General features: G+C 39.9%; 1 protein-coding gene across 1 annotated transcript in view; it reads right to left on the bottom strand.

Annotated features, from left to right (window-relative positions):
* Nucleotides 1–22: 22 nt before the first annotated feature.
* The window catches only part of MAN1B1 (mannosidase alpha class 1B member 1), a 26,174-nt gene continuing 4,113 nt past the window's right edge, over nucleotides 23–22,083 (bottom strand). The window contains exons 3-13 of the mRNA XM_057384080.1: nucleotides 17,946–18,082; nucleotides 16,815–16,975; nucleotides 15,027–15,136; nucleotides 13,634–13,819; nucleotides 11,547–11,695; nucleotides 10,758–10,946; nucleotides 9,746–9,936; nucleotides 8,016–8,136; nucleotides 6,577–6,774; nucleotides 6,139–6,270; nucleotides 23–5,346 (exon numbers count right to left, since the gene is read on the bottom strand). Coding sequence (XP_057240063.1) covers nucleotides 5,143–5,346; nucleotides 6,139–6,270; nucleotides 6,577–6,774; nucleotides 8,016–8,136; nucleotides 9,746–9,936; nucleotides 10,758–10,946; nucleotides 11,547–11,695; nucleotides 13,634–13,819; nucleotides 15,027–15,136; nucleotides 16,815–16,975; nucleotides 17,946–18,082 — 1,778 coding nt within the window. The 3' untranslated portion in view covers nucleotides 23–5,142. The remainder of the gene's footprint in view (nucleotides 5,347–6,138; nucleotides 6,271–6,576; nucleotides 6,775–8,015; nucleotides 8,137–9,745; nucleotides 9,937–10,757; nucleotides 10,947–11,546; nucleotides 11,696–13,633; nucleotides 13,820–15,026; nucleotides 15,137–16,814; nucleotides 16,976–17,945; nucleotides 18,083–22,083) is intronic.

Genomic DNA, 22,083 nt, shown 5'->3' on the forward strand with positions numbered 1-22,083 from the left:
TTTAAAATCAATTACAAGTATATTAAAGTGTGTAATATAAAAGTTTATTAAAGGGAGTGATGTAACTTCATGGCTTGGTAGTATAACCAAAGAAGATTAAAAAGTTTCTGCTCACTTTCCCAGGTGGATCTTTGCATATGAACAGGTGCTACTGGAATGACTAAGCACCGGTAATTATTACATAACTGCAAAAATACTAAACCCTGGTAATCAACTGACTGCCTCAGTTGATTTTACTCTACATTGATTTTATGAATTAGTGGGGAGGTCTCTTGAGTCCGCAAAAGTTTCCATTGCTTGAGTGGCACAGTCACAGCAGTGCTTGGGGTCAAGTGTCTGCACTGCTGGGCCCTCCCTGGTCACAGCCTGSCTAGTTCCCAGAGCCCCTGCTGGTGTTCCACAGTATTTGGGTGCCAAGATCTGTCCCATCCACCTCTGCCCCCTTCTTAACAAAAGGCCAAATCCTCTGCTTCCTCCACCCAGGGATGATGCGGAGAGCAGAACAGGTGGATCCACAGATCAGCTATTTCAGATACATGTAAATGAAGGACAACTTGGAACTCCCAATTAATCAAACTCCCTACAAAAATCACTCTAAGACTGCCAGTGGCACTACATTYTCAGCTAGACCTGAATCCTCTCTGTTCATGCTGATGAAAACCTCCAAGTGCCTTGCTTAGAGCTGCCACCGCCCTTTCTGCTCCTGCTCAAGTCAGGCTTTGGGTTTGTTGCTGCCACATCAAGCCTTACTGAAGTGCTGGACTTRGGGTCATCCTCTGTGCTCAGAGCCCCCAACTTCCCTGAATTCAGATTTGCTGTATCCCCGGCCATTATTCAGGATTAACACATTAAGAATTAAAAAAAAGCAGAGAGCGAGGATTGCATCCTGCGTTTATTTCCCTTCAAACAGCACCCTTCCCACCCGTAAACAGGCACCCAGTGTCACCAGCCCAGCAACATATGAACACAGCCAGGTTCAGGACAAGTCTCTTAGGAAGTCACTGCACATCATTCCAATTGCCAGGGCTCGGCTTGCGCTTCGGAGAGAAAGGCCTGGGTGTCTGCTGACCTTCCACGAGGACAAGAGCTTTTTAATCCCCTTCTACTATACTGAGCTCTTMTTTTCCTCTTACAGATAGTTCTTACCCAAATGAATACACATAGTTTGATATGGAAGGATACATGAAAGACTTTCAGACAGTATGGTGACGAGATGAATGTGACGTGGACATTCCATGACAGATGAACTGTGCCATAAAAGAAACCATGGCAAAAGTATGAAGCCAGTGTGCCACCAACATCCATAATGCTTTGAATCCTTGGSCAAGCAAGCATGGAATGTAAAAGGAAAACCCTGTTGTGTGGTGCTGAGCTGAAGAAAGAGCTCCAAAGCATCACTATTAAGCATCATGGGAATGCTGCTCCTGRTTGAACTTCAGGGCCACACAAGGAAAATGGGTGCAAGCAGCGAGTGACCCAGACCAGACCCTGTGCTTAAGGCCTGCACCAGTGAGGTTGTTGAACAAAGGCTCATTTGTTCCATCATCATTTAGTGACACGAGTGTGGCCAAGGTGGTAACAGTGCACACAACAGGAACTCAGTGTTGGGCTTCACTGGACACATAACCTTCAGCCTTAGACAGCAAACTCCAGCAATATTTCTGACACCAAAAAAGCCCAAAGCTTTCTTCCCAAATCCAAAGTCAGAAAAAATGTTAACCCTTTCTGCTGAAGCAACAAGTTTCATGGAGCTACCCTGTCATGTCATTTTTCCTGTTAAATAAATACACTGAGTATGGCACTGGGAATCAGGCGGTGAATTCTCTAAAGGGCTATCTTTAGGAGTGCACAGCTGAGGCAAGTCCTAAAGTGCAGGAAAACTTCACAAAACTATAAATGTGTGATTGCAAAAAACTTYCCTGTCTTCATCCATCATCACTGCCAACATCACAGTGGCATGGAACAGGAAACAAGGTGTATTTTTTGTTTGTATTTGGAGGAATAAATACACCTGTACCTGAGCTTGGCATGGAATGCTGAAAATCCAGTTACTGGAAAGTCCCGCAAAACACAAGGGTCCTGTCAGCCAACATAGGGGACCTTGCAAAATTGCCAGTTTCTAAGACTGTAATGAGAATTCAGCTTTCAAAAGTTCAGGGATTAGATGGTAACTGTGCCCCATCAGCTGAATTTTCTTTGCATAAACAGGTCAATATTTTTTCCTGAGCTGTGGCTCAAAGCCCCCAAGTGTGAGGCTCCCAAATCCTACAGCCCTGCAGTACTCTGGGGCTCYRCCCATCYCCAGCTCTGTTTCTCAGTGAAAGCYCAAGGCTTTCTGTTGTAAGGGACAGAATCCCTGGCTCAGTGGTGGCCTTTCCACAACACTCCACTTAAGCCAGGAGTGTCCCAGTATTCAGAGACACCAAAGTGGGTTGCAGACCCAGCAGCTCAGGCTTTGAAACAAGGAACACAAATGGAAACTTTGAGCTTCTGTGGTGCTGAGGGTGCACATCATAGAACAGAAGTAAGCTGCAGAGCTCAGAGACTGATCTGACCCAACAGTTTGTTAAGGAAGTAMAAATAAATAAGCAATTATAATGACCTCTGCAGAAGAACAGATGAGCATTATTGAGATTATTTAGTTTGTGCTATTTTACATGTGATATAGGGGTCYGAAACAAGCATTTGTTCTCAAAGTGAGAGCTAAACAATCTGAACCTTGGGTTTAAAGGCTGAGGACAGTAAAGCCACATTTTGAAGAAATTGCATGTCCCAAGAASAACTAGATGGAAATCAGCTTGACCAAAAGGCTCAGCTAAAAGACAAGACATGTTTGAGAAAGTGAGAGTTTATTCTTCTCTCCTTCAACTCATTAGGAAATTAATTATTACTCTCAATCATAAGGCCAAAAAAAAAATCATCACACAGACTCCTATAGTCCCATTTGTAGAATCAATTACATTAAGACTTGTGTACAAGTTCAAAACCAGAAATTTTTTGGTAAGCCTTTGTATGTATTCCGTTTTTCAAGAAATCTCTCTTGCCTCAGCTGAGCAGCTCTCTGGGTGAAACACTGAACCCTGGAAGTTTTACAATCCATAGYAGAGTCATAATTAAAGGTTCAAGGCACAAGGCCAAAGCAACACAGGTCAACAGGGTCTGAGTAGTGTCACTGAATTTTTTTTTTTTAATTTTTTCTTTAATGTCGAATTTCAAGCCTTTAGCTTTTAGCCACAGCTCAGCTCCTCAGCAGCACAAACCTGCTTCACAAACAAAAACACTGAAGGTGTTTCCTCCCACGTTTTACCAGTGCTCTCATTTGCTGTTGTGCCAAAGAAAACAGAAGCCTTGGCAGCAAATCAGTTGTGCAGCCAAKGGCCATAGTGACTGGATTCCACTGCACTTTCAAGTGAGGAGCTGGTTGCCAGAGTTACTGCTGGCATGTGAACAGGAGGAACATTAACATTCTGCACTGACTGATCATGTCCTGCCAATCCCAGGTCCGGGTCCCTCTGATGGCAGAAAAATGTGCATTTAAGTAATTTGTAAAATTTCTCCATTTCCATTAGTACACGGAATGATAAATATTATCGGAAAGACTTAAATARTGGTCCCAAGAGTAACTTGTAACTCCAGCACAAAAAATGGATCAGCATAAAACAAATAAAGATGCATCTTACTTTACAAATCAGAGATTACAATTATTGTAAAAGAACTCCCTCAGCCACTGGAAAACAAAACATTGTAGTCAAATTCAACCAGCTCCATTAACAGCCCTGGACCCCTGGATTTAGTGGGAACCTCCTGGCCCTGCTCATCACACCCATTGCCAATGGGGGAAGGAGTATTTCAGTGAGACCAACCTCTTCCAGAAATATGAACAATCACATTTCTGAGATCTTACCCGTGAATACAGGACTGTCCAAGTCCAATACAAAAGGAAAAGCACTCTAGAAAGCTCATTTCCATATTCATAACTTATAATTATATGTGTGCACATATAAAGATGAAAGATCCCAGGATTCCTGTAAGATTCTTATAAAACCTAGGTCTACTTTCTCTTCAAGTAACTGAAATTATTTTCTTCAACTCTACTGRGGTCTAGAATTGCTGTAATACCTTTAGACTGTCTGCTTTTAATACTACTATTGAAAATACCCAATATACTCCTACGGAAAAAATAATGGAAAATTTCACCAAGGTCCAAGAAATTATGAGTAACATGAACTGTACTGTTTAGTTGTAAGCTTGTTTTGAGTCAACAAACACCTATGATGTGATATCTGAACAGGAAGGGATGGAAGGAGGCTGATGCCAAATATGCTCACAAGTGCCCAACCTCAGAAAGCAGCTTTCAGTCAGAATACCTGAGTCTAACTGATGCAAATAAGATATAAAATGGACATGTAGTTCTACTTGAATTTCACAATATCTTCTGCATTCCTGCAGATAAATTAAAAAACTGTTATACCTCTACAAAATTATATACCACTTTGAGCCAAACCAGCAGCAAATTCTCTTTCACCAATCATTTCAGCCTCAGCTTGACCAGACTGTTCAAAGTGCTCTACAAAACTAAGACTATACAACAGATGTTCTGCTGCCTCTTCCCTCTCCTAAGGTGATGCAGCATAGCTTGGGAGCTTGGAAGGAGATCAGAGTACCAGCAGTAATACTGACAGCTTCTACCTGGGACARCACTACAGCTCTTTTGTTTATTCCACTCTCCACCTGAACCACTGTCACAGTCTGRCAAAGGAATGGCTCTGTAATCCAGTGTTTCAGTGAATCCAGAATAAACCAGAATACTATAGGCTGCTGCTCTCCAGGAACAACCCTGTGCCTTAAGCCAGTTCACTGCAGTGAGTTCGGGGTCACCAGAGCCCCAGGAATGTCATAGTCTGCACTAAAATTACCCTCTGACCCTCATCATAAGTACCAGGGAAACCAGCTTTATATGGCACAGCTTTGCCCATCCCAGAACCAGGGATTAGATTTAAGACTGACATGATCTCTTCAAACCAGAGATGCTTTTCCCAAGCTTTTGTTTGTTGTTTGAAGCCAAAGAAGCTGCATTATAGCATCTCTCCTCTGAAAAGTAAAGTGACTTGAAGATAAAAATGCCACCACTGGATGCAGAGTCTATGCTGGCACCCAGATAGGGAGTGGATGTGCCTCTGTGTTAAAGACGTATTTGTCAAGGTTGATTAAGTCTATGTCATCTGAAAACAGCAGAAACATGTATTTGAGTGTTTCCCCAAGGAAGAAGCTCTCCATTTTATCCCGTGGCTCTGGATTACGGGGATTCTGGACRTTGTTAATGGAAGTATAACCACCTGTAGGAACCTGTGCAAAAAAAAAAAAAAGTATCTTTACATGATCTAAAATAATTTTTTATTTCTTAACATGCAGATGCACTTAGAGAAGATAAGTGCTAGGAAACAGATCATCATAATTTTCATTTTATACTTGGTTTTCATTTACATATAAAGCTTCAGTAATGAAAAAAAAATCTCACGGCATTTTAAAAGAAACCACAATTATAAAATGAAGCAAAATACCCATTTGTATTTAGGGTAGAGAGGTATCACAAAGAATATCCCTTTGAAGTTTCTGGACAAATATACAGAAAGGAACCAGTGATTTCTACACYAGAGCTGGCCCAAGCCCTGTATCCATTCCTCTTACAAACATTGATATTTAGTATCACACTTTCACAGCATATCAGTGATATCTCCACAAGCAGTGTAGTCTGAATAGAAAAACCTTTTATTAAACAATTAATGCCATTTTGTGCTAATTTTTTTTCTTTGGCAACTTTAATTGAAGAGTTCTTTCAATCCAGCCATGTCCTTCTCGGCTTCCAAAGYCTTAAAAATTAGAGATACTAACACTTTTGTAGTCTTGCCTATAGCTTCTGCATTTCACTTTTTCATCAATGTAATACAAGTTCTTTCACTATATGGACTAAGTAGTGTATCTCAATCTGTAAGAAAATTATTTTTCTGTGTATACGTACAAATTCCCCGCCAACTATCTGATGAATCTTGAAAAACAGTATGTTGGTAAAGCTGGTGTTAGAAAGCAAGTGAGCAAATACAGTCCCRACAGAACAAGGTCACTATAAGCTGGCCTTACCCGGGTGTATCTGTTGAAATTCTGCAAGATTTCCCAGCCCCAGTCTTGGTATTTCTTATCACCAGTGAATCTGTACATATAAAAAAGGCTTTCCACAGTTTCTGGTCGCAGTAAGTTGTGCCTGTCTGCAGGCTGCAAGAGAAAAAATGGCAAGAGTATTTCAGACAAGGAATTTGAATTTTCTCAAGGACACATGCAGGGAAAAAAATAATTATTCCTATCTSCATCTGTTCCTAAGTTTGCTACACGTAAGTCAGCTTCCAAATACACTACCAGGGTAACTAAAACCAAAGCCTAGGGTACAGCTAGAAGGCAAGGCAGCAAAAGAATTGAGTGCTCCACAACAAAGCCCATCCCTAATATCTGRCCAGAGTTCAACAGCAGAATAGAGCAACAGAGAAACCATGGAACTGGAGTTCASACCAGCTATCTGCTCACCTTGATTTCCACATCCTTGTGGCCTTTCTGTGCCCGGAGGTTGAAGTGTACGATCTCTGGGCTCAGGCCTGTCTCTGTCTGAACATACATCTGGTAGCAGGTTTCTATAAGRGTTTCAGCCAACTTCATGTGATCAGCTGCCAGGCCATTGTGGGCTCCCAGTGCTAAAGTACCCGGCAAGAAGCAAACCAAGTGATCCTGCAAGGCAAGACAACTCTTACCAAGGAGAAGTTACACATCAAACGGGGGGAGGGGGGGACATGCATGAATACACCTTTGTCTRATTTTTTTAATCTTTCTCTTCTTCAAAACACGTTTCTGGTCCCAACAACTTGATGATACCTTTTAAAYAATCTGATGTAATGTAATATGATTTGGCAGCATTACAAGAGAAATCTTTCATTTATAAAATGTACAAGAATGTATTTTTATGACAAGTTCCAAAAAAAGGTCACAGGTCATGGTGAGGGGAAGAGGAGTCTCCCTGAAACAGAGGAAGAGTTCTGACACATACAGACACCTAAGCCAAATCTATCTGTCTCAATTCAATTCTATCCTATTTTGGGACAGAGCAGCCCTGTCTACCCAAAATCCAGACTCTGGTCTTACTCACAAAAGGTTTGGAGTGTTTCTGGTAAATTTAGATGCAAGAAGCACAGTCTGAAAACTAGAATTGAGTACCTAAAAATACTACATCAGTATACACATACATTAATAATACATTGTTTGTCTGAAAGGCAAGCCATACACACATCCAATACTTGTACTTGCATGAGGTTTTTAACTGAGATCTTGAAATGCACAAATTAGAAGCAGAGGGCTAAGATCAATCAATTTTCCCTACAGCAAACAGCACACTGTTTTACTCAAGAATCCTCTAGGTAGGAAAACAAAAAGATGACAYGAATGGACAGAAGTCTTCAAAATTATTAGATTTTTTTTAACCCCGTGACATAGTATTAGATCACCTACTTCTAATGAAGGCAAATCTGAAAACACAGGTGTTCAAGTGTCTACATATATTTTTGAATTATGGAATATGAATAATACATAGAATAGATATTGTCTCAACAATTTCAGACACTGGAATTTTATGACCAAAACAGAAAAAATAAAAAAAATCAAAAAAAGAGAAAGAAAATTTAATTCCAGAACCAAAATTTTCAGTCTTGAAGGAACAAAATGAGTTTACTGGAATAGCTTATAGATAAGGCCCCTGGTTTGCACATGTGGTTAGTATTTACAAGGCAGTTACTCATTRCTGCCATCATACCAGAAAGATGTGTATGTATATAGTCTTACAGTTTGAGTTTTTGTTAGTTTGGGTTTTTTTCTTTCTTTTGGAGAGGGAAAAGCTTTGCATTTGCCTGTCTCTGTGTTGGGTTTTATTTAAATTTTGTAATGTTTTTTCTGTTTGCTTTTGCAATTGTATTTCTTACCATCTTGGCACTGAAATGACCGTGAGCAAGCTCTCCTACAAAAGTAAGCTTCTTGGGTTCTGATCTCTGAAGAAGATGCTTTTTCACTCCTTCTATGGCTTTCATATAGTCTTCTAATAGCCTGTGAAAAAAAACTAATCACAGTTGGCTCACATGCATATACAATCAGAACATATTTGATCATAACTGATGTTCAAAAGATGTTCAGCACAATCTTTTAGGCAACTGTTACTTCAATCTAAATAATAATATTTAACTAAACTTGAAACTTAAAGAAACCCCTCAATAACCATCAACATGACATTAACTGGCTGTCACTACCATGCAGCAATATTGGGTTTACCTGAGAAGTAAATAATAATATTTTAATACTTACTCAAAATTAAAGAAAACAACTTCAACTGTTTCTAAGCAATAACCAGATTTTTTTCAAAAATACTTAGAAGCAGAGTAATTGAAAKCACAGAAAATCTAGGCTGGGAACAACCTCTTGGAGGTCTCTGTTTCAACCCTCTGGCAGACCCAGACTGAGGCAGACTCAATTATATCAGGTTGTCTGAGTGGATATCCAAGCAATTTTTAGTAGCCCATCCAAACATGGGGATTTAAAAAGTTTGAGCAATCTTTTCCAATTGATCTCTCTCATTGTGAAACAGTTTCACAGTACTTAATTCCATTTTTCTTTGTTTTCACATACTTTCAATATGGAAAACAACCTGTTGATTAATACCATTGTGAGGCTCACAAAATGCCATTGTGGTCCCAAAGACATCAGTTCTTCATTTACAGTGAGGTAAGGCTTGGAAACAGCAGTGATGAAAACTCTGTTTGTAGAAAGGTATCTCCTCTGATAAACAGAAATGCCTCCAAGAGGCATGTTTTTGCTCTGTCTGCATCAAACTTTTTGAAATTAACAATTCTAACATAATTAGCTTATATGCAGATTTGTCTTGAAGGAAAGTTTCTTTTCCAATATCTTTAACACCTCCTTGCAAACACTCTTCCACTAATGCAGTACAGATAAAAGAAACACAAGACTTGAAGAGGGACTTTTTACAAGGACATGTAGTGATAGAAAGTAAGTAGATTGATATTGGCTATTAGGAAGAAATTCTTCCCTTTGAGGATGGGGAGGCCCTGGCAGAGGTTGTCCAGAGAAGCTGCCCCATCCCTGGAAGTGTCCAAGGTGAGGCTGACAGGGCTTGGAGTAACCCAGTCTAGTGGAAGTTGTCCCCGCTCTTGGCAGGGGTGGGACAGGATGGACTTTTAAGATCTCTCCCAACCCTAACCTGTCTGGGATTCTGAAATTAAAGAGAAGATTACACACATATATTGTCTCCTTTCACTTTTTAGTAACAAACCCAGAGCAAACACAGACATTGCTATTGAAGGGAAATACCAACAGCATTTCAGAAATGTCTAATTATGCTCAATATCTATYGCAAAGACTTAATTCTCATCTCCTGTCTGTGACACTCCTCACTTTTGATGACCCGAGGAAGMAAATGTTTCTGTGGAGAAGGAGTTTTGAGAGTAAGGCTAACTCTCCTCATCTTCTTTCATCAAGTTACCATAGGTCCTTCTTTCTGCTCAGCTTGCTTTCAAAAACCATGATATGTTCAGTTGATTCTTAGGCACATGCATTATTTGTCTTYAAGCAGCAAACTACAATAGAGAGTTTTACAGCTCACCTAATCCTCACACCGATATGAGAAATGTAAAGAACTTACTCATTTTCTTTCTTTCCACCCTGAATCCACTGCTTGAGCAGATACTCATAGTAGCTGTCAGCTCTGGCTCCCAGAGTGTAAACCCCCAGGTGGGTGAACTGCCCGCTGTTGGTGTTTATGAACATAGGCACAAGACCATCATTTTTCCCTGAGAGGGTGTGAACATGCTTCATCACCTCATCTACAGCTTTCTACAAGGAAGAAAATGGCAAACATGGATTATATGTATAAATGAGGTACAGAATTGTGTCCAGTCACTATAGTCCAGTACCAAGTCTGTAACTGGTTCCCCAAATAAGCAACAGGGACCTCAAGTTCAGCTACAGCAATATGTTAAATTCAAGCTTTCAAACTTTTAGACTAAAAATATGATGTTCTGGTTATACTCAAGTAATCTGAAGCAATTATAACTGTTTTGTTTCCTTGAAGGCAAGCCCACTCAAAAGCCAGTACTACAGCACTCATATTTATTCAGATTTGCAAAGTAGAAGTCCAGCTAAAGTAACAACTACATGAATCTATTTAACAATAGCTAAATTTYTTTAAATAACTGCATTCTTCAACACTGAGTTGTGGATACAGTTCAAAGCAGTAACATCAGCAAGCAAAAAGCAAAGTGGAAAATGCTCTTTTCTCTGAAATTATTTTTATTGCAACTAACTTTTCCCTATATGGTGACCTGCTCTCAGACACTCATCTAATGAGTGACATTTTAGCTCCTGGATGGCAACATTTCAGTTTTATTCTCTGCATATAGACAATGGTATCAAAAAAACCACTCAGTTTTGGGTTTTTTTTTTTAGTTAAAAGCCATTTCTGAGGAAAAAAATAATTTCTCATCTCCACTACTACTTTCAGTAGTCAATAAAATATTCAGAATATTTTGTTTCTTTTGCTTCCCTCATCTAGAGTTTCACAACTGATTTATTGTAATTTATAGACTCCAGAGACCATGAGTACTGATGGAGCTGCAGACAAATGGAAAAAGAGACATCAACTGATTGTTCCATACCTGGAATTTCTCATCTCCAGTTAGACGAGAGAGCTCCCTAAACTCCAACTGAATGCTGGTCACCTCTGCCACAGTGCTATCAGAKGTCCAGCGAGGGGGATGTGCAGTGCCTCGACCAATGTTGACATCAGARTATGGGATCTTGGAGGGGGTCTTGAATGCTGGCATAAGCCTGTTTCCAATGTCTTTCTAAAGAAAACCCAGGAACACAGGACAAAACAAACAAAACAAAAGTAAATACATACATATGCACATCCCATCAGATTTTCTTCACAAAGCAGACAGAAACAAGATAGAACAGAAGCTTGGTTTTAGATGATGCAAGCAAYTAAAGTAATTTTAAAAGTCATGAACTTATTCATAGTAATGAGCAGTTTCCACCTTGTCCTTAGCATTGCAGGCCTCATCTGAAGCTGAAACTCCTATGATGCATTCACTGGCTGATCTRGCTAATCTGATGAGCTGGCTGATGCTCTTAAGACACACAGAAAGAGCAACAAAAGACAACTATTACCCTTTGCCAATCATTTATTTCTTCTTTTGTTTCATGAACTTTATGATGGTCAGCCATTCATCAGCAGAAGAACAGGTGACAATCACAACAAGGCTTTGAGGTTGTACAGAGAGCAGAGGTGCAGGCTTCATAGCATAATGGTGAATGCCTTTCCCACCACTTTAAATGTGAAACTGTTAAAAACCAGCAACATGTAACTTTCTGAGGAATCTTCCCTCATCTCTGTCCAATATGGAATACATAACCAAGTCACATTTGCRAGGCCAGTCACTCACAGCTTTTTCCAGGAAAAGGCTATCTCTGGAGAGGTGGTAGGTGCTCAGCAAACCGCCCAGGATACGGATAGTGCTCTCAAATAGATTCACATCCACATTTTTATCAAATACTAAATCATTTGCTACCCATTTTCTTGCTTCTTCAAACTCTGCAAAGCATAAAAGGTAGTTCAGTCATGAGCTTCTGGCATATTCCAACAACTACAGACATGAGTACTCCATATATCTATGACAGTTACATTTTTMTACAAAGATGACAATTTTAGGTGGAAATTAAAATGAAGAGCACGTGCTGGCAGAAGTTTGATTACCATTGGCTTAATTCTTATTCAGAACACACCACAGATGCATACAGACAGAAATATCCACCAAAACAGAAGTCCTTAACAGTTTAAGAAGAAATAGAGGAATTCTTTATTTAAATAGTCCAGAAATTAAAATCTTTAAAATCCATCCATTTGACTTGTCAAACAATTAGTTACACTTCCACAAAGCCTTCTGGTTTTAATTAAATCTTTCTCTTAAAGACTTCTTAAATATTTTCATTAAATCTGTTATCTTCCAAGACAACAGATAATATTTTCAGTTAATAGCTTTAGCCTAGCAATGTCCTCAGGAGCCTGYTTCCTGTTCCTAATGCCCAAAATCCCAAGTAGTTGCAATTTTTTGCTCTAGAAACAAAAATCATTGTCTATCACACTACCAGTTAAAAAAAAAAAAAAAAGTTTAAAAAAAAGCCATATTAGATTCATTAACCAGCTTGGCAGCAGCATCACTCAATGACTGCTTTGACACACAGCCTCTCTCCATGGTGCACGTGAGTCAGCTCAGCCCTCACAATTGGAAGCTGAGCTGTCTCAGAGATCTTACAGCTTCCAGAAACTGCTGCTTGTGAGATGCAGCAGAACAATCAGTTTGCCAGAAATGGAAGGCATTCCTTAGGAGATAAACTCTAAAGCAAATGGATGCCTTTGYGCCTTCTAGTCTCGGATGCTGAGCAAATAATGGATGTTGGGCACACTGASAAAAATTACAAAAAATCTCCCAGTCAGTGTTGTCAACAGTACAACAGTAAAAGCAGAGTCATCTCCCACAGAAGCTTTTGCATTCATCAGCTGATAAGAAAGATTGGCAGCCTCAAACAGAACTTGCATTTACATAGCATTTGTTATTCAGAAGAAGCCCCAAGAGCTTTCTAACTCAATCTGCATAACTGATATAAAATACGAAGAAACCCTCACCAAGAACCCCTTTTCAACACATGCCTAATACTAATAATTTATTTTAAAAGCTCTACTCAGTTCACAATTTTTGGGAAAAAACAGAACAGTGCACTGACATCTTGATGAAACTTCAAGATAGTTTGCTCAGGCCTAGAGCTGCATACACGATGTATAACTTTTCACAAATTTTGAAAGTAGAAGAGACAGAACCAGGAAAGACTTTGAGCATTTATGTACCCTCAYTGGCAGATCTGTTCTTACTATCTTGACAGAAAAGGCTGCATGATTAATAAAAGTTTAAAAAGGTGGCTATCTACCATGGTTAAACAGATAGAGTTCCAGAAATTTTTTAATATTTAATACAACTAAAAAACCCTTAGCACCACAAAACCCCAAAAACCAACCAACCCAAACAACCACCAATAAAAAATGGTCTTAAACACTAATTAAGCATTTAAGTTTTTCTGCAACAGAATTGAAAAATTTTTTGCCTTGGGTTTTAAAATCTGTTTGAACGTTTTCAATCAGGTCACTTCCAGAATAACTCAAAACTACAGACAGCAGAACAATTCAGGAAGGAGGTATTGATTATCCACCCATGGATTCCTTACAGAAACAGTCATCTTAAATCCATGCATGAAATATTGATATTAGGTGTGATATATAGATATATAAAGATATATACACTGTATATTTATATGTGTATGTATGCACATATGTACGTATTTACCCTCAAAGGAAAGCTAAATTTAAAGGCCWCTTGTAATAAATATTCCCCTCAAAGAACTCTGAACATGCACTGCCTGAAGAGAAATTGGGGAATTATTTTAGAGGGAAAAAAAATAGAAGAGGAAAAAAAAATACCTTCTTTTAAGCCTAAAATCCACATGGTATCCAAGGCATCAATTAAGGTAAGTCCAAGTCCAAACCACTCACTGTAGGACTTGGACAAAGGCTTCAGCTCATCATGGCCCCAYGCAAAATCCTTGTACCCTTTCCAGGCGTGGCGGAAGGCTTCAATCACAGCGAGCTGGCGCTCATTGATGGGCACTACAGAGAGAAACAGCACCTTGGGCAGGACTTCTGCAGGGCACTATGGAACTGCACTACACAGCATTCCACCCAAAACACAGATTCTTCCAAACTAACTGATCAGAGCAATGGAAGAACCATGCTCACATTATTMTTTTCAGAACAGCCTTTCCTCTGTAGAATAACCAGTCGGTGTTTTTAGTCAGCAATTCAGCCAAGTGAAAACAGAGATCTCCCCCTGGCAACAAAATTATTACTTCTGCAAATAAAACATTAAAATAATCACATGCACAGCTGCAGATGAGTATCACTGAAGCTCAAAGAGATGAAAGTCAGGAAATAGCAGATTAAGATCCATGGTAATTCAGGTGATGAATATATATGCTTAACAATAAAATCCTCAGCTAATTCAACATGTAACTTTTTTTTCTTCATCTTCCTCCTCTTATTAACTGCTTTCTGTTAAAAATAATTTCTACAGTATTATTTCTATTGGACTTTCTATTTAATACCAAAATACAAAGAAAATTTACATTTTCCATCTTGGCAAAACCATATGTTTTTCCATAGCTCTAATGATATTTTTCTTGCAATTTGCCACGGAGTTTATGTTACATATCGAACACAAAAAATTTCAAGCCCAATAGCCAAAATTTTGGAAAATTATGAATAAATACTTCTAGACTAAGAAACATCAAGTAGTATAACTAAACCTATAAATATTAAGCTTGCAAAAGAGCAAACACCAAAACTTCCTGGTTTCTTTTCTGAACCCAGAAAAAGGAACAACACGTTCTTTGTTCCACAAGTGCAGCAACTTCAAAAACAACTTCTGCAACTTTCTGGTGAGCCTCAAAAACATTTCCGTTTAGCTCAGGGAGGAAGCCACTTTCCCTGTATTTGCAGAACAAAAGGAAAGCCACAGCTGAAAAAGAAGCTCTTTTATGCCTYCCCTTTTTAGATTATCCTGTCCTCCCAGAGGCTATATTTGGAAGATTTGTCTCTAAAATTTATTTTCAAATTATGAAGGCTAATAAGCATGAAGGCTGTCGTAATGAAATGAGGACACTGAAAAATTAGGATGTTCTAGGTAAGAATCTCTCTTACACTTTTTGTTTCCTTTAATCAAAGTAAGTAAATAAAACAATGTGTATGGGGAGAAATTGCACAACTTCAACCATAAAAGCAAACAAAAAAAAACGGTGTCATAAGCTGCCCTATTTACCTGGTTCTTTCTGGTCTTCAGCTTCCACAGATGAAGGTTTTTCTGATTCCTTTATTTTAGKGGATGGAGGTTCAGTGTTTTGGTCAGGTTCTATCACTGCTCCTCTCCAACTGCAAATACAAGGGACTGTAATTAAGACTTAYTTTGCTCACAGAAAGTCATGGAAATGAATGGGATTTATGTCTGCATTTCCTTTATCACACAATAATTTCATAAAACAAAAGTTAAATTTTGTATCAAGGATCAAAATATCCACTTATCCACTGGATAAGTTTTCTATTCAAAGAAAGAAATTTTCTTTGCAGAGAAATTTTACAGAATTAWGAAATGTGTGTTGCAAGCTCTCAAAATTTCATAAAGTATCTTTGCAATGGAATTTAAGAAAAGACTTCTTAAAATAAATCAAACACCTGAAAATGCTTTACTACAAGCAATTTATAATCTACCAGCTCTGAAATTACCACAGTAGCTATTAATGCTAAATACTACCACACAAATGATGATCACCAAAACTCATGATTAAGCACAAAGGATGAGATGCTCAAAGTGCTRATTTTGCTATCAAGGGATCATAAGCCCTCTCTGCCATCACAGATGCATAAATCAGTCTTTACAGGTTTTTATGAAKAATCTCCTGAATGAGAAGTCTTTCAGAATGGACTCCACGTCAAGCCAAGYTCATATCAAGATCAAACAATCTTGACCATAACCATTTATTATATAGGTGTGTTGTCTTTGAGTTCATTGAATGCTTCCTAAGGGAACCAAGTTTACAGGACCTTTAGAGTGTACATTGTTTACAGTCAGCATATCTTCTGACTTAGATAAATGCCATATTCAATTTCTTACTTTCATTCTTTAAATTTATAACTAATCTTCACTATGTCTTCATTGCGCTTGTAAGTTCTCTTGTTACCACTAGTTTGAGTCAAGCACAAGCAAAAGCGAAACAATAAAACACTTTCAGACAATACTGACAACCAAAATGCTGAAGYAGGCACAGTTCTGATGCTATAATAAGAACTTATCTGAGCCAGTGCCAAAGAAAACACAAACACATAAGACCCCTAAGCCTYGTGTTTCAAATCTGAAGAAGCTCTGCTGAACTTTTAGCAGTCTCTTCTATAGCCATGTTACTTTCCTTCACTTATTCCCAAATCAAAACACTTCTATAACCATAGAGGTATAGACCCTCTGTTAAAGATACTACTAGATCTGTATAAGGGATACCTTGTAAGAAAGAAGTAAGCACATGGTATTACACACACACCACTACATATGCATCTGTGGCTTCTGCCTTTTCAGCCTGGGCTCACTGTGTTTGGTGGCACCAACACACAACCAGCAGGGACACTGCTATCACTTTCCAATCCTGGCCCAGGACAAAGACACTTGTAGCAGCACTATTATATTGATACTGTTACACTAACAYTAACTACAACAAACAGCAGAAACCTCTGGACACTGAGAATCCTTCTGAATAYTCAGAGGGTCAAAGTGCATTAGAAATACAGCCAGCCTTGCAGGGCTTCAAATCCTCTGCAGCTATGTGWTGCAAAGAGTAAAAGCAGAGAAACTGCACATTCATCAAAATGAAATCTATCAGCCTAGCAATATCAGCTAGCAGTATCAGCAGCTTTCACACCAGACCTGAGAACAAACCTATGCAAAGAAGAAAACAACCTCAGACACAGACAACAGAAAATCCTTAACATTTTCACTCCAACACTYAGTGGATCTTGGCAGGGGCAAGGGAGAAGCACTGTACTTTGCCTGAAACATTTCTACCTGATAACGGATTTTTCTGTTTTCTCTGCTTTATCAGCTTCAACCAGCTCTTCCACAGCTTTAACAGTACCACGTARGGTCTTCAGCCTCGTCTCTCTCCGTGGTGCCTTGATCTGAAGATTGGAAGGACCACGACGAACATGAGGCAGTTTCGGTGGCTTCTGAGAATATAAAGGGAAAAAAAATGCTTGGTAAGTTGCAGAGATGGTAAAATTTCAAACCACAACTCAACAGCATTCCAATATTAAATATAAATTCAGATAAATCTTATTTTGTTTGTTTTCCAGCAGGCAAATTCTGACCTGAATGGAAGGCATACTAAAGACCTTGTGGTTTTATTTGCTTTAAACTTCTGGTAAAATTATCCAGTTCTTAAGTTTATACTGATATATTACTTTTAAACTACCTCTACTGCTACCAGGTATTAATTTAACAGAGGAAATGACAAAAGGTTGTAAAGATACTTGATTCCATTTTACTAGGCACAGTAAATTTATGAGAATCAGCAAAAAGAACGCAAAAAAAATGTTTACACAACACCAGTGCAAATATCAAGAATTACTATAAGTAAYACATGTACATTTGTGCACGGTGAAGAAAAGATTTCATACAAAATTTTGTATTCATTAACTGAAAATCCCCAAATTAATGAGGCAAATCCATGACGAGCAACACAGTAACCAGTATTCCTCTGCTTCACTAATCCACTCAGTCAGTTGATGTTCCTTTCCCACTGCATTCCCCACAAATGTAACCCTTCAAACCTTATCATCTGCTCTTTCCATTGATAGTTCTCAAGCTCCCAGATAAACCATGACTCCAGGCTCTTCACACCAGTGGAGACTGATGCRCAGAGCAGGAGTGAAGGCCTCGAGTAAGAGGTCACTTTGACCTAAAGTCCTGGCATTCCTGGGCAGAGCAGTAAGAAAGAGCATACAGAACATGTAAATAAAAAAGATAAAGCAAAGAAACACTACACCAAAGTCCTTCCTGAAAGGAGAGCATTCCACCAAGAGCACACTTTTATTTCAAGTGCTAACTCCTTTCTCCACAACAACTTGGAGCCAAGCACTATTTGCCTTCATAAATTCCTTGTAGCATTAGAAACCTAATTTCTTCTCAGAGTAGTACCTGYGGTGAAAGCTCAGGGTAGTCTCCACGGCTGGCATCTGCTTTCTGGGGTGCTGGCAGAACAGCAGGATTTGCCAACTTTAATCCAGGAATTTCTTGTTGTGTTCTCTGATTATCCAATGATTTGTTTGTTATACCTAGACACACAAGACTACTCAGCACAAGGAATCAACAGTTAAGGTTGCAGTTAAAAGTTCCTAACAGTTTCCTGCATTCTAAYAGCAGATGCACCTCCAAAAAGTGTTTGCATTCACAGAACATTGATAAACACACCCYGATTGTTAGATACAAATTGTATTTTTGGTATTAATCCTCTCCCTAATATAAAAGGATGCTGCCCACGGGGCATTTCTTAATTGCTACTATTTCAGTTTCTCAATACAATTAATAAAATAATATCAAAGGTAAATGTGCCTTAGTATTACGCAAACGCTTGGAATTTCTAAACTGACAGGCAGTCAAAACCAAGAGAGGATTATCTTATTCTACTGACTAGGTTTGAGCTACCCATATCTACATACAAACATAACAAAAAAAACACACTCAAAGCCTCCAAATCTTAATCAACTGTCATAGTTTAGGAATGATACTCCCCAGTTCACTGCTCCCTGAAMCCACAAAACCCACCATTCCACTCTTTTCCTCACCTGTTTTCCCCTCCCCTTTCCCTTTCCTCTGGGGTGGATGGAGTTGAAAATTGGAGGTACAAGAGGCAAAGATTACAGGTTGAGATAGAAACAATTGACTGAAAACAGCAATGAGATAAGAAAACAAATGGTAACAGCAACAGTATTAGTAACAAAAGGTGTAATAAAAACAAACAATTGACACAGAAAGCCTGTGACCATAAACAAATACTTAGTACGGCTTACCATGCCATGTTTTCTCAAGGAGAAGGAACCCCTACTCATCTATGATGCCCAAATGCTACACCTTCCAGTTATATACACATATATATACAYATAAACGTGGAGAAGCACRGGTATCATTTCCATAGTCAGTGGCTGTCCCTCCAAAATGACTGCTGAATTCATTTACTCCATGACTGTGGGTTCTRTCCATTCTAGATGTCCTCAAGAGCAGGAGGGCTGGTTTGCTGTTGGCTGGTTGCTGCATCAGGAGCTCACAACCCRTGTAACTACAGCAGTCCATACTCATTGCACACGGCAGTTACAGCACACRGTGGCAATGTCATTCAGCAACCAATATTATACAAGACAACATTGCATACTGTTCTCACCCAAAAATCAAATCCCTTTGAGGGACACATCATATTTCCCCATYCCTCTTTTGATTACCCACCAAGTRCACCCAWCATCYTCTGACAAGTTTGAAATTTTCACCTTCAGGCCACTTTGTGATAACTTTCACGATTGGCGATGACTTCCYGGGCTGATTCATGTTTCCTATACAAGCTCACTGCGTGATAGGAGCATAGCATAGCATCTACACAGCAGCAGTGGCATGATGTGTGGCAGAGACTTTCCCTCTGAACATCCAGCCCAGCAYTGGCAGACAGGGTGCCAGGAGGAGCTGTGCTTCAGCGCAMATCACTTCCAAAGCARCTCAAACCCCTTCATAAGCAGCCAGAATCTCTTTCTCAGCTGTGGTATAGCTGGTCTCAGATCCTTTGTATCCCCAATTCCAGAAMCCCAGGAGTCATCCTCAAGTCTCTCCRGGTACCTTCTGCCAGAGACTCCAGGAAGGGCAGTGCTCCCCAGCTGCGGWGTAAGGCATGTCTTCTACATCTTGTCCTGTCCTGACTGGTCCAAGGGCTACTACATGAACAATCTCCTGTTAAATTTGTTCAAAAGCTTGTCATTATTCAGCACCCAACTTAAAAATCGTTCTTCCATGTCCCAAGGTAGAGAGGGCTTATAATCTGTTATCTGGAATATGCATCCTCCAAATACCCAGAGCACCTAGAAAATCTGTGTTTCCTTCTTGCTKCTTGGCAAGGACAGAGCTGCTATTTTGTTAACCATGWCCACTGAATCTGACATGTTCATCTTGCCATTTTAGTCCTAAMAACTGAATTTCCTGGGCAGATCCCTTGACCTTACTTTGTTTTATGAAAAAACAGCCTTCAAGGAAGATCTGGATTATCTTCTCCCCTTTCTCAAAAACTTTCTCTGCTGTGTTGCCCCATAGAGTGATGTCATCAACTGCAAATTTTCTGGAGTCTCACCCTTTTCCAGTGGAGTCTGGATCAGTCCATGACAAATAGCAGGACTGTGCTTCCACCCTGGGGACAGTCAGTTTAAGGTGTACTGCACATGCCTCCAGATAAACACAAACAGTGGCTGCACTCTGCTGCTAAAGAAATGGAGAAAAACAGATTGGCAGTGTTGATGGTGGCACCATTTTGCTGCCTTGGACTCTGTATGTTCCAGCATGTCTGGCACAGCCACATTAGTGATGGTGCAACTTCATTCAGGCCACGACAGTCTACTGTTGATCTCCACTGTACATTGCACTTACACACTGGACTAATAAAGGGTAAGCAAGCCTTGTTGAGCATTCCCTGGCTCTCCTGTTCACACATCAGCTCATGGATGGGGATCACAGAGCCCCAGTTGGTGTCGATGGTGCACTGTTGTGGCAACCATCAGTACTTCTTGTTCTCTGACCCTTAGCAGTCCCACAGCAGAGGGGTTCTCCTGAGAGGTCAAGAAAGGCATTCAGCAGTGTAACTTTTTCTGTCTCCACAGCAGCTATACCAAAGGCCCAATAATACCCTTTTCAGTCCTTGAAATACCCTCTGGTGAGGCAATCTATGCTGAGGATATATATAGGGCCTCTGGACCAGTCACAGTGGGGTGTATTTGCCATTTGTTCCCAGTGAGGCTCATTTCAGCTTCCAGAACAGCCAACTTTTGCAATGTCCCTGCCACCCCAGATACAGAGATGGATTCTGCCCCTACATATCTCAATGGCATCAGAGAGCCCATGGTCAACTAGAGCCTTACACTCCTGTGGGTCTGATGTGCCAGATCACGGCTCTGTACAGTCCAATAGATCTGACTGTCCCTTTCCTCYRCCTGGTGGAGACAGGATCCYTCTAGTTCTGGTCATAGTACTCAYTGCTCACCTCYTGTAAATATGAACTRGAKGTCCCTTCAARAAGACTGRAAATAGCAACAACTCTTGCATTCTATMTGACGACTTGCCCACTGGAAACAGGAGCTGCATTTTTCCTTGAAGACTTTGCTGCAGKGGTTGTTCTTCCTCTCAACTTAACTGCTGCCAGGGCAGAGATGGATTTTCCATCCCACCTCSTCATGTCCTCTCCGTGGTCGTGCAGGTAAAACCACAAGTTTCTTCATGGAGTGAACTCTCTCTTGAGCAGGGCGGTGTTTGCCCCTAATAGTAGAGACTGGTGTGTACCAGCAGGGCATAGGGCACTTCTTTAAATTGCTGGTAGTCCTCTTTAAATTGCTGGAAGTTCTTGGAAAGTCTTTCCACAGGCAAGATGCAGACCCACAGTGGGAAGGAGATACCAAACTCCAGGTATATGAAGGAGGTAACCAAATAATTCTTTGTTCTCTTTCCATTATATCACTGCCAATAAGTTGGCATAAGGCAAAGGCATGCTCTGTAGGATCTTCAGCCACATGGTTTGTGTACACTGGACTTCATCTGGATTTATAGGGCATTTCTCATTACTTGAATAGAGTACCTTCAGCACAGCTGATTCTCTCAGAATATCTTRCTCCATGGTGTTCCACTTGTATTGGTGCAATAATACATCATCCTTCCCTCAGGTGTGACAGAAGTCACCTCTAGAGGTTGAAAGTTTCTGTTTCTGCACAATCCCCTTAYCAATGCCCATGTCTCAGAACAGGGCTCCCAGTTGTTTGGGTTCACTACCATCTAGATTCATATCATGAGCTATGATATCCCAGCACTGGAGCAGCCAGATCACCAGAGGCTCACCCAACTGGCAGCTGAAGTTTCTGTCTGTAATATTTTCGCATATCTTGCTGATAACCCAGGGATAAGGATCAGGTGATTATCTCTGGCTTTGCTTCTTCCTCCTGTTCAGAGGGCCTTACTTTCTCTTCAGCCCTCACTGACTGAACTGACTAGGTCTTGGATTTCTTCTTCTGTATAGAGACAATTGCTCCCAGCACAGGTC

Source organism: Malurus melanocephalus, unplaced genomic scaffold (assembly GCF_030028575.1).
Source record: "Malurus melanocephalus ecotype Western Australia unplaced genomic scaffold, MMel_1.1 scaffold_683, whole genome shotgun sequence".
NCBI classification, from domain to species: Eukaryota; Metazoa; Chordata; class Aves; order Passeriformes; family Maluridae; genus Malurus; species Malurus melanocephalus.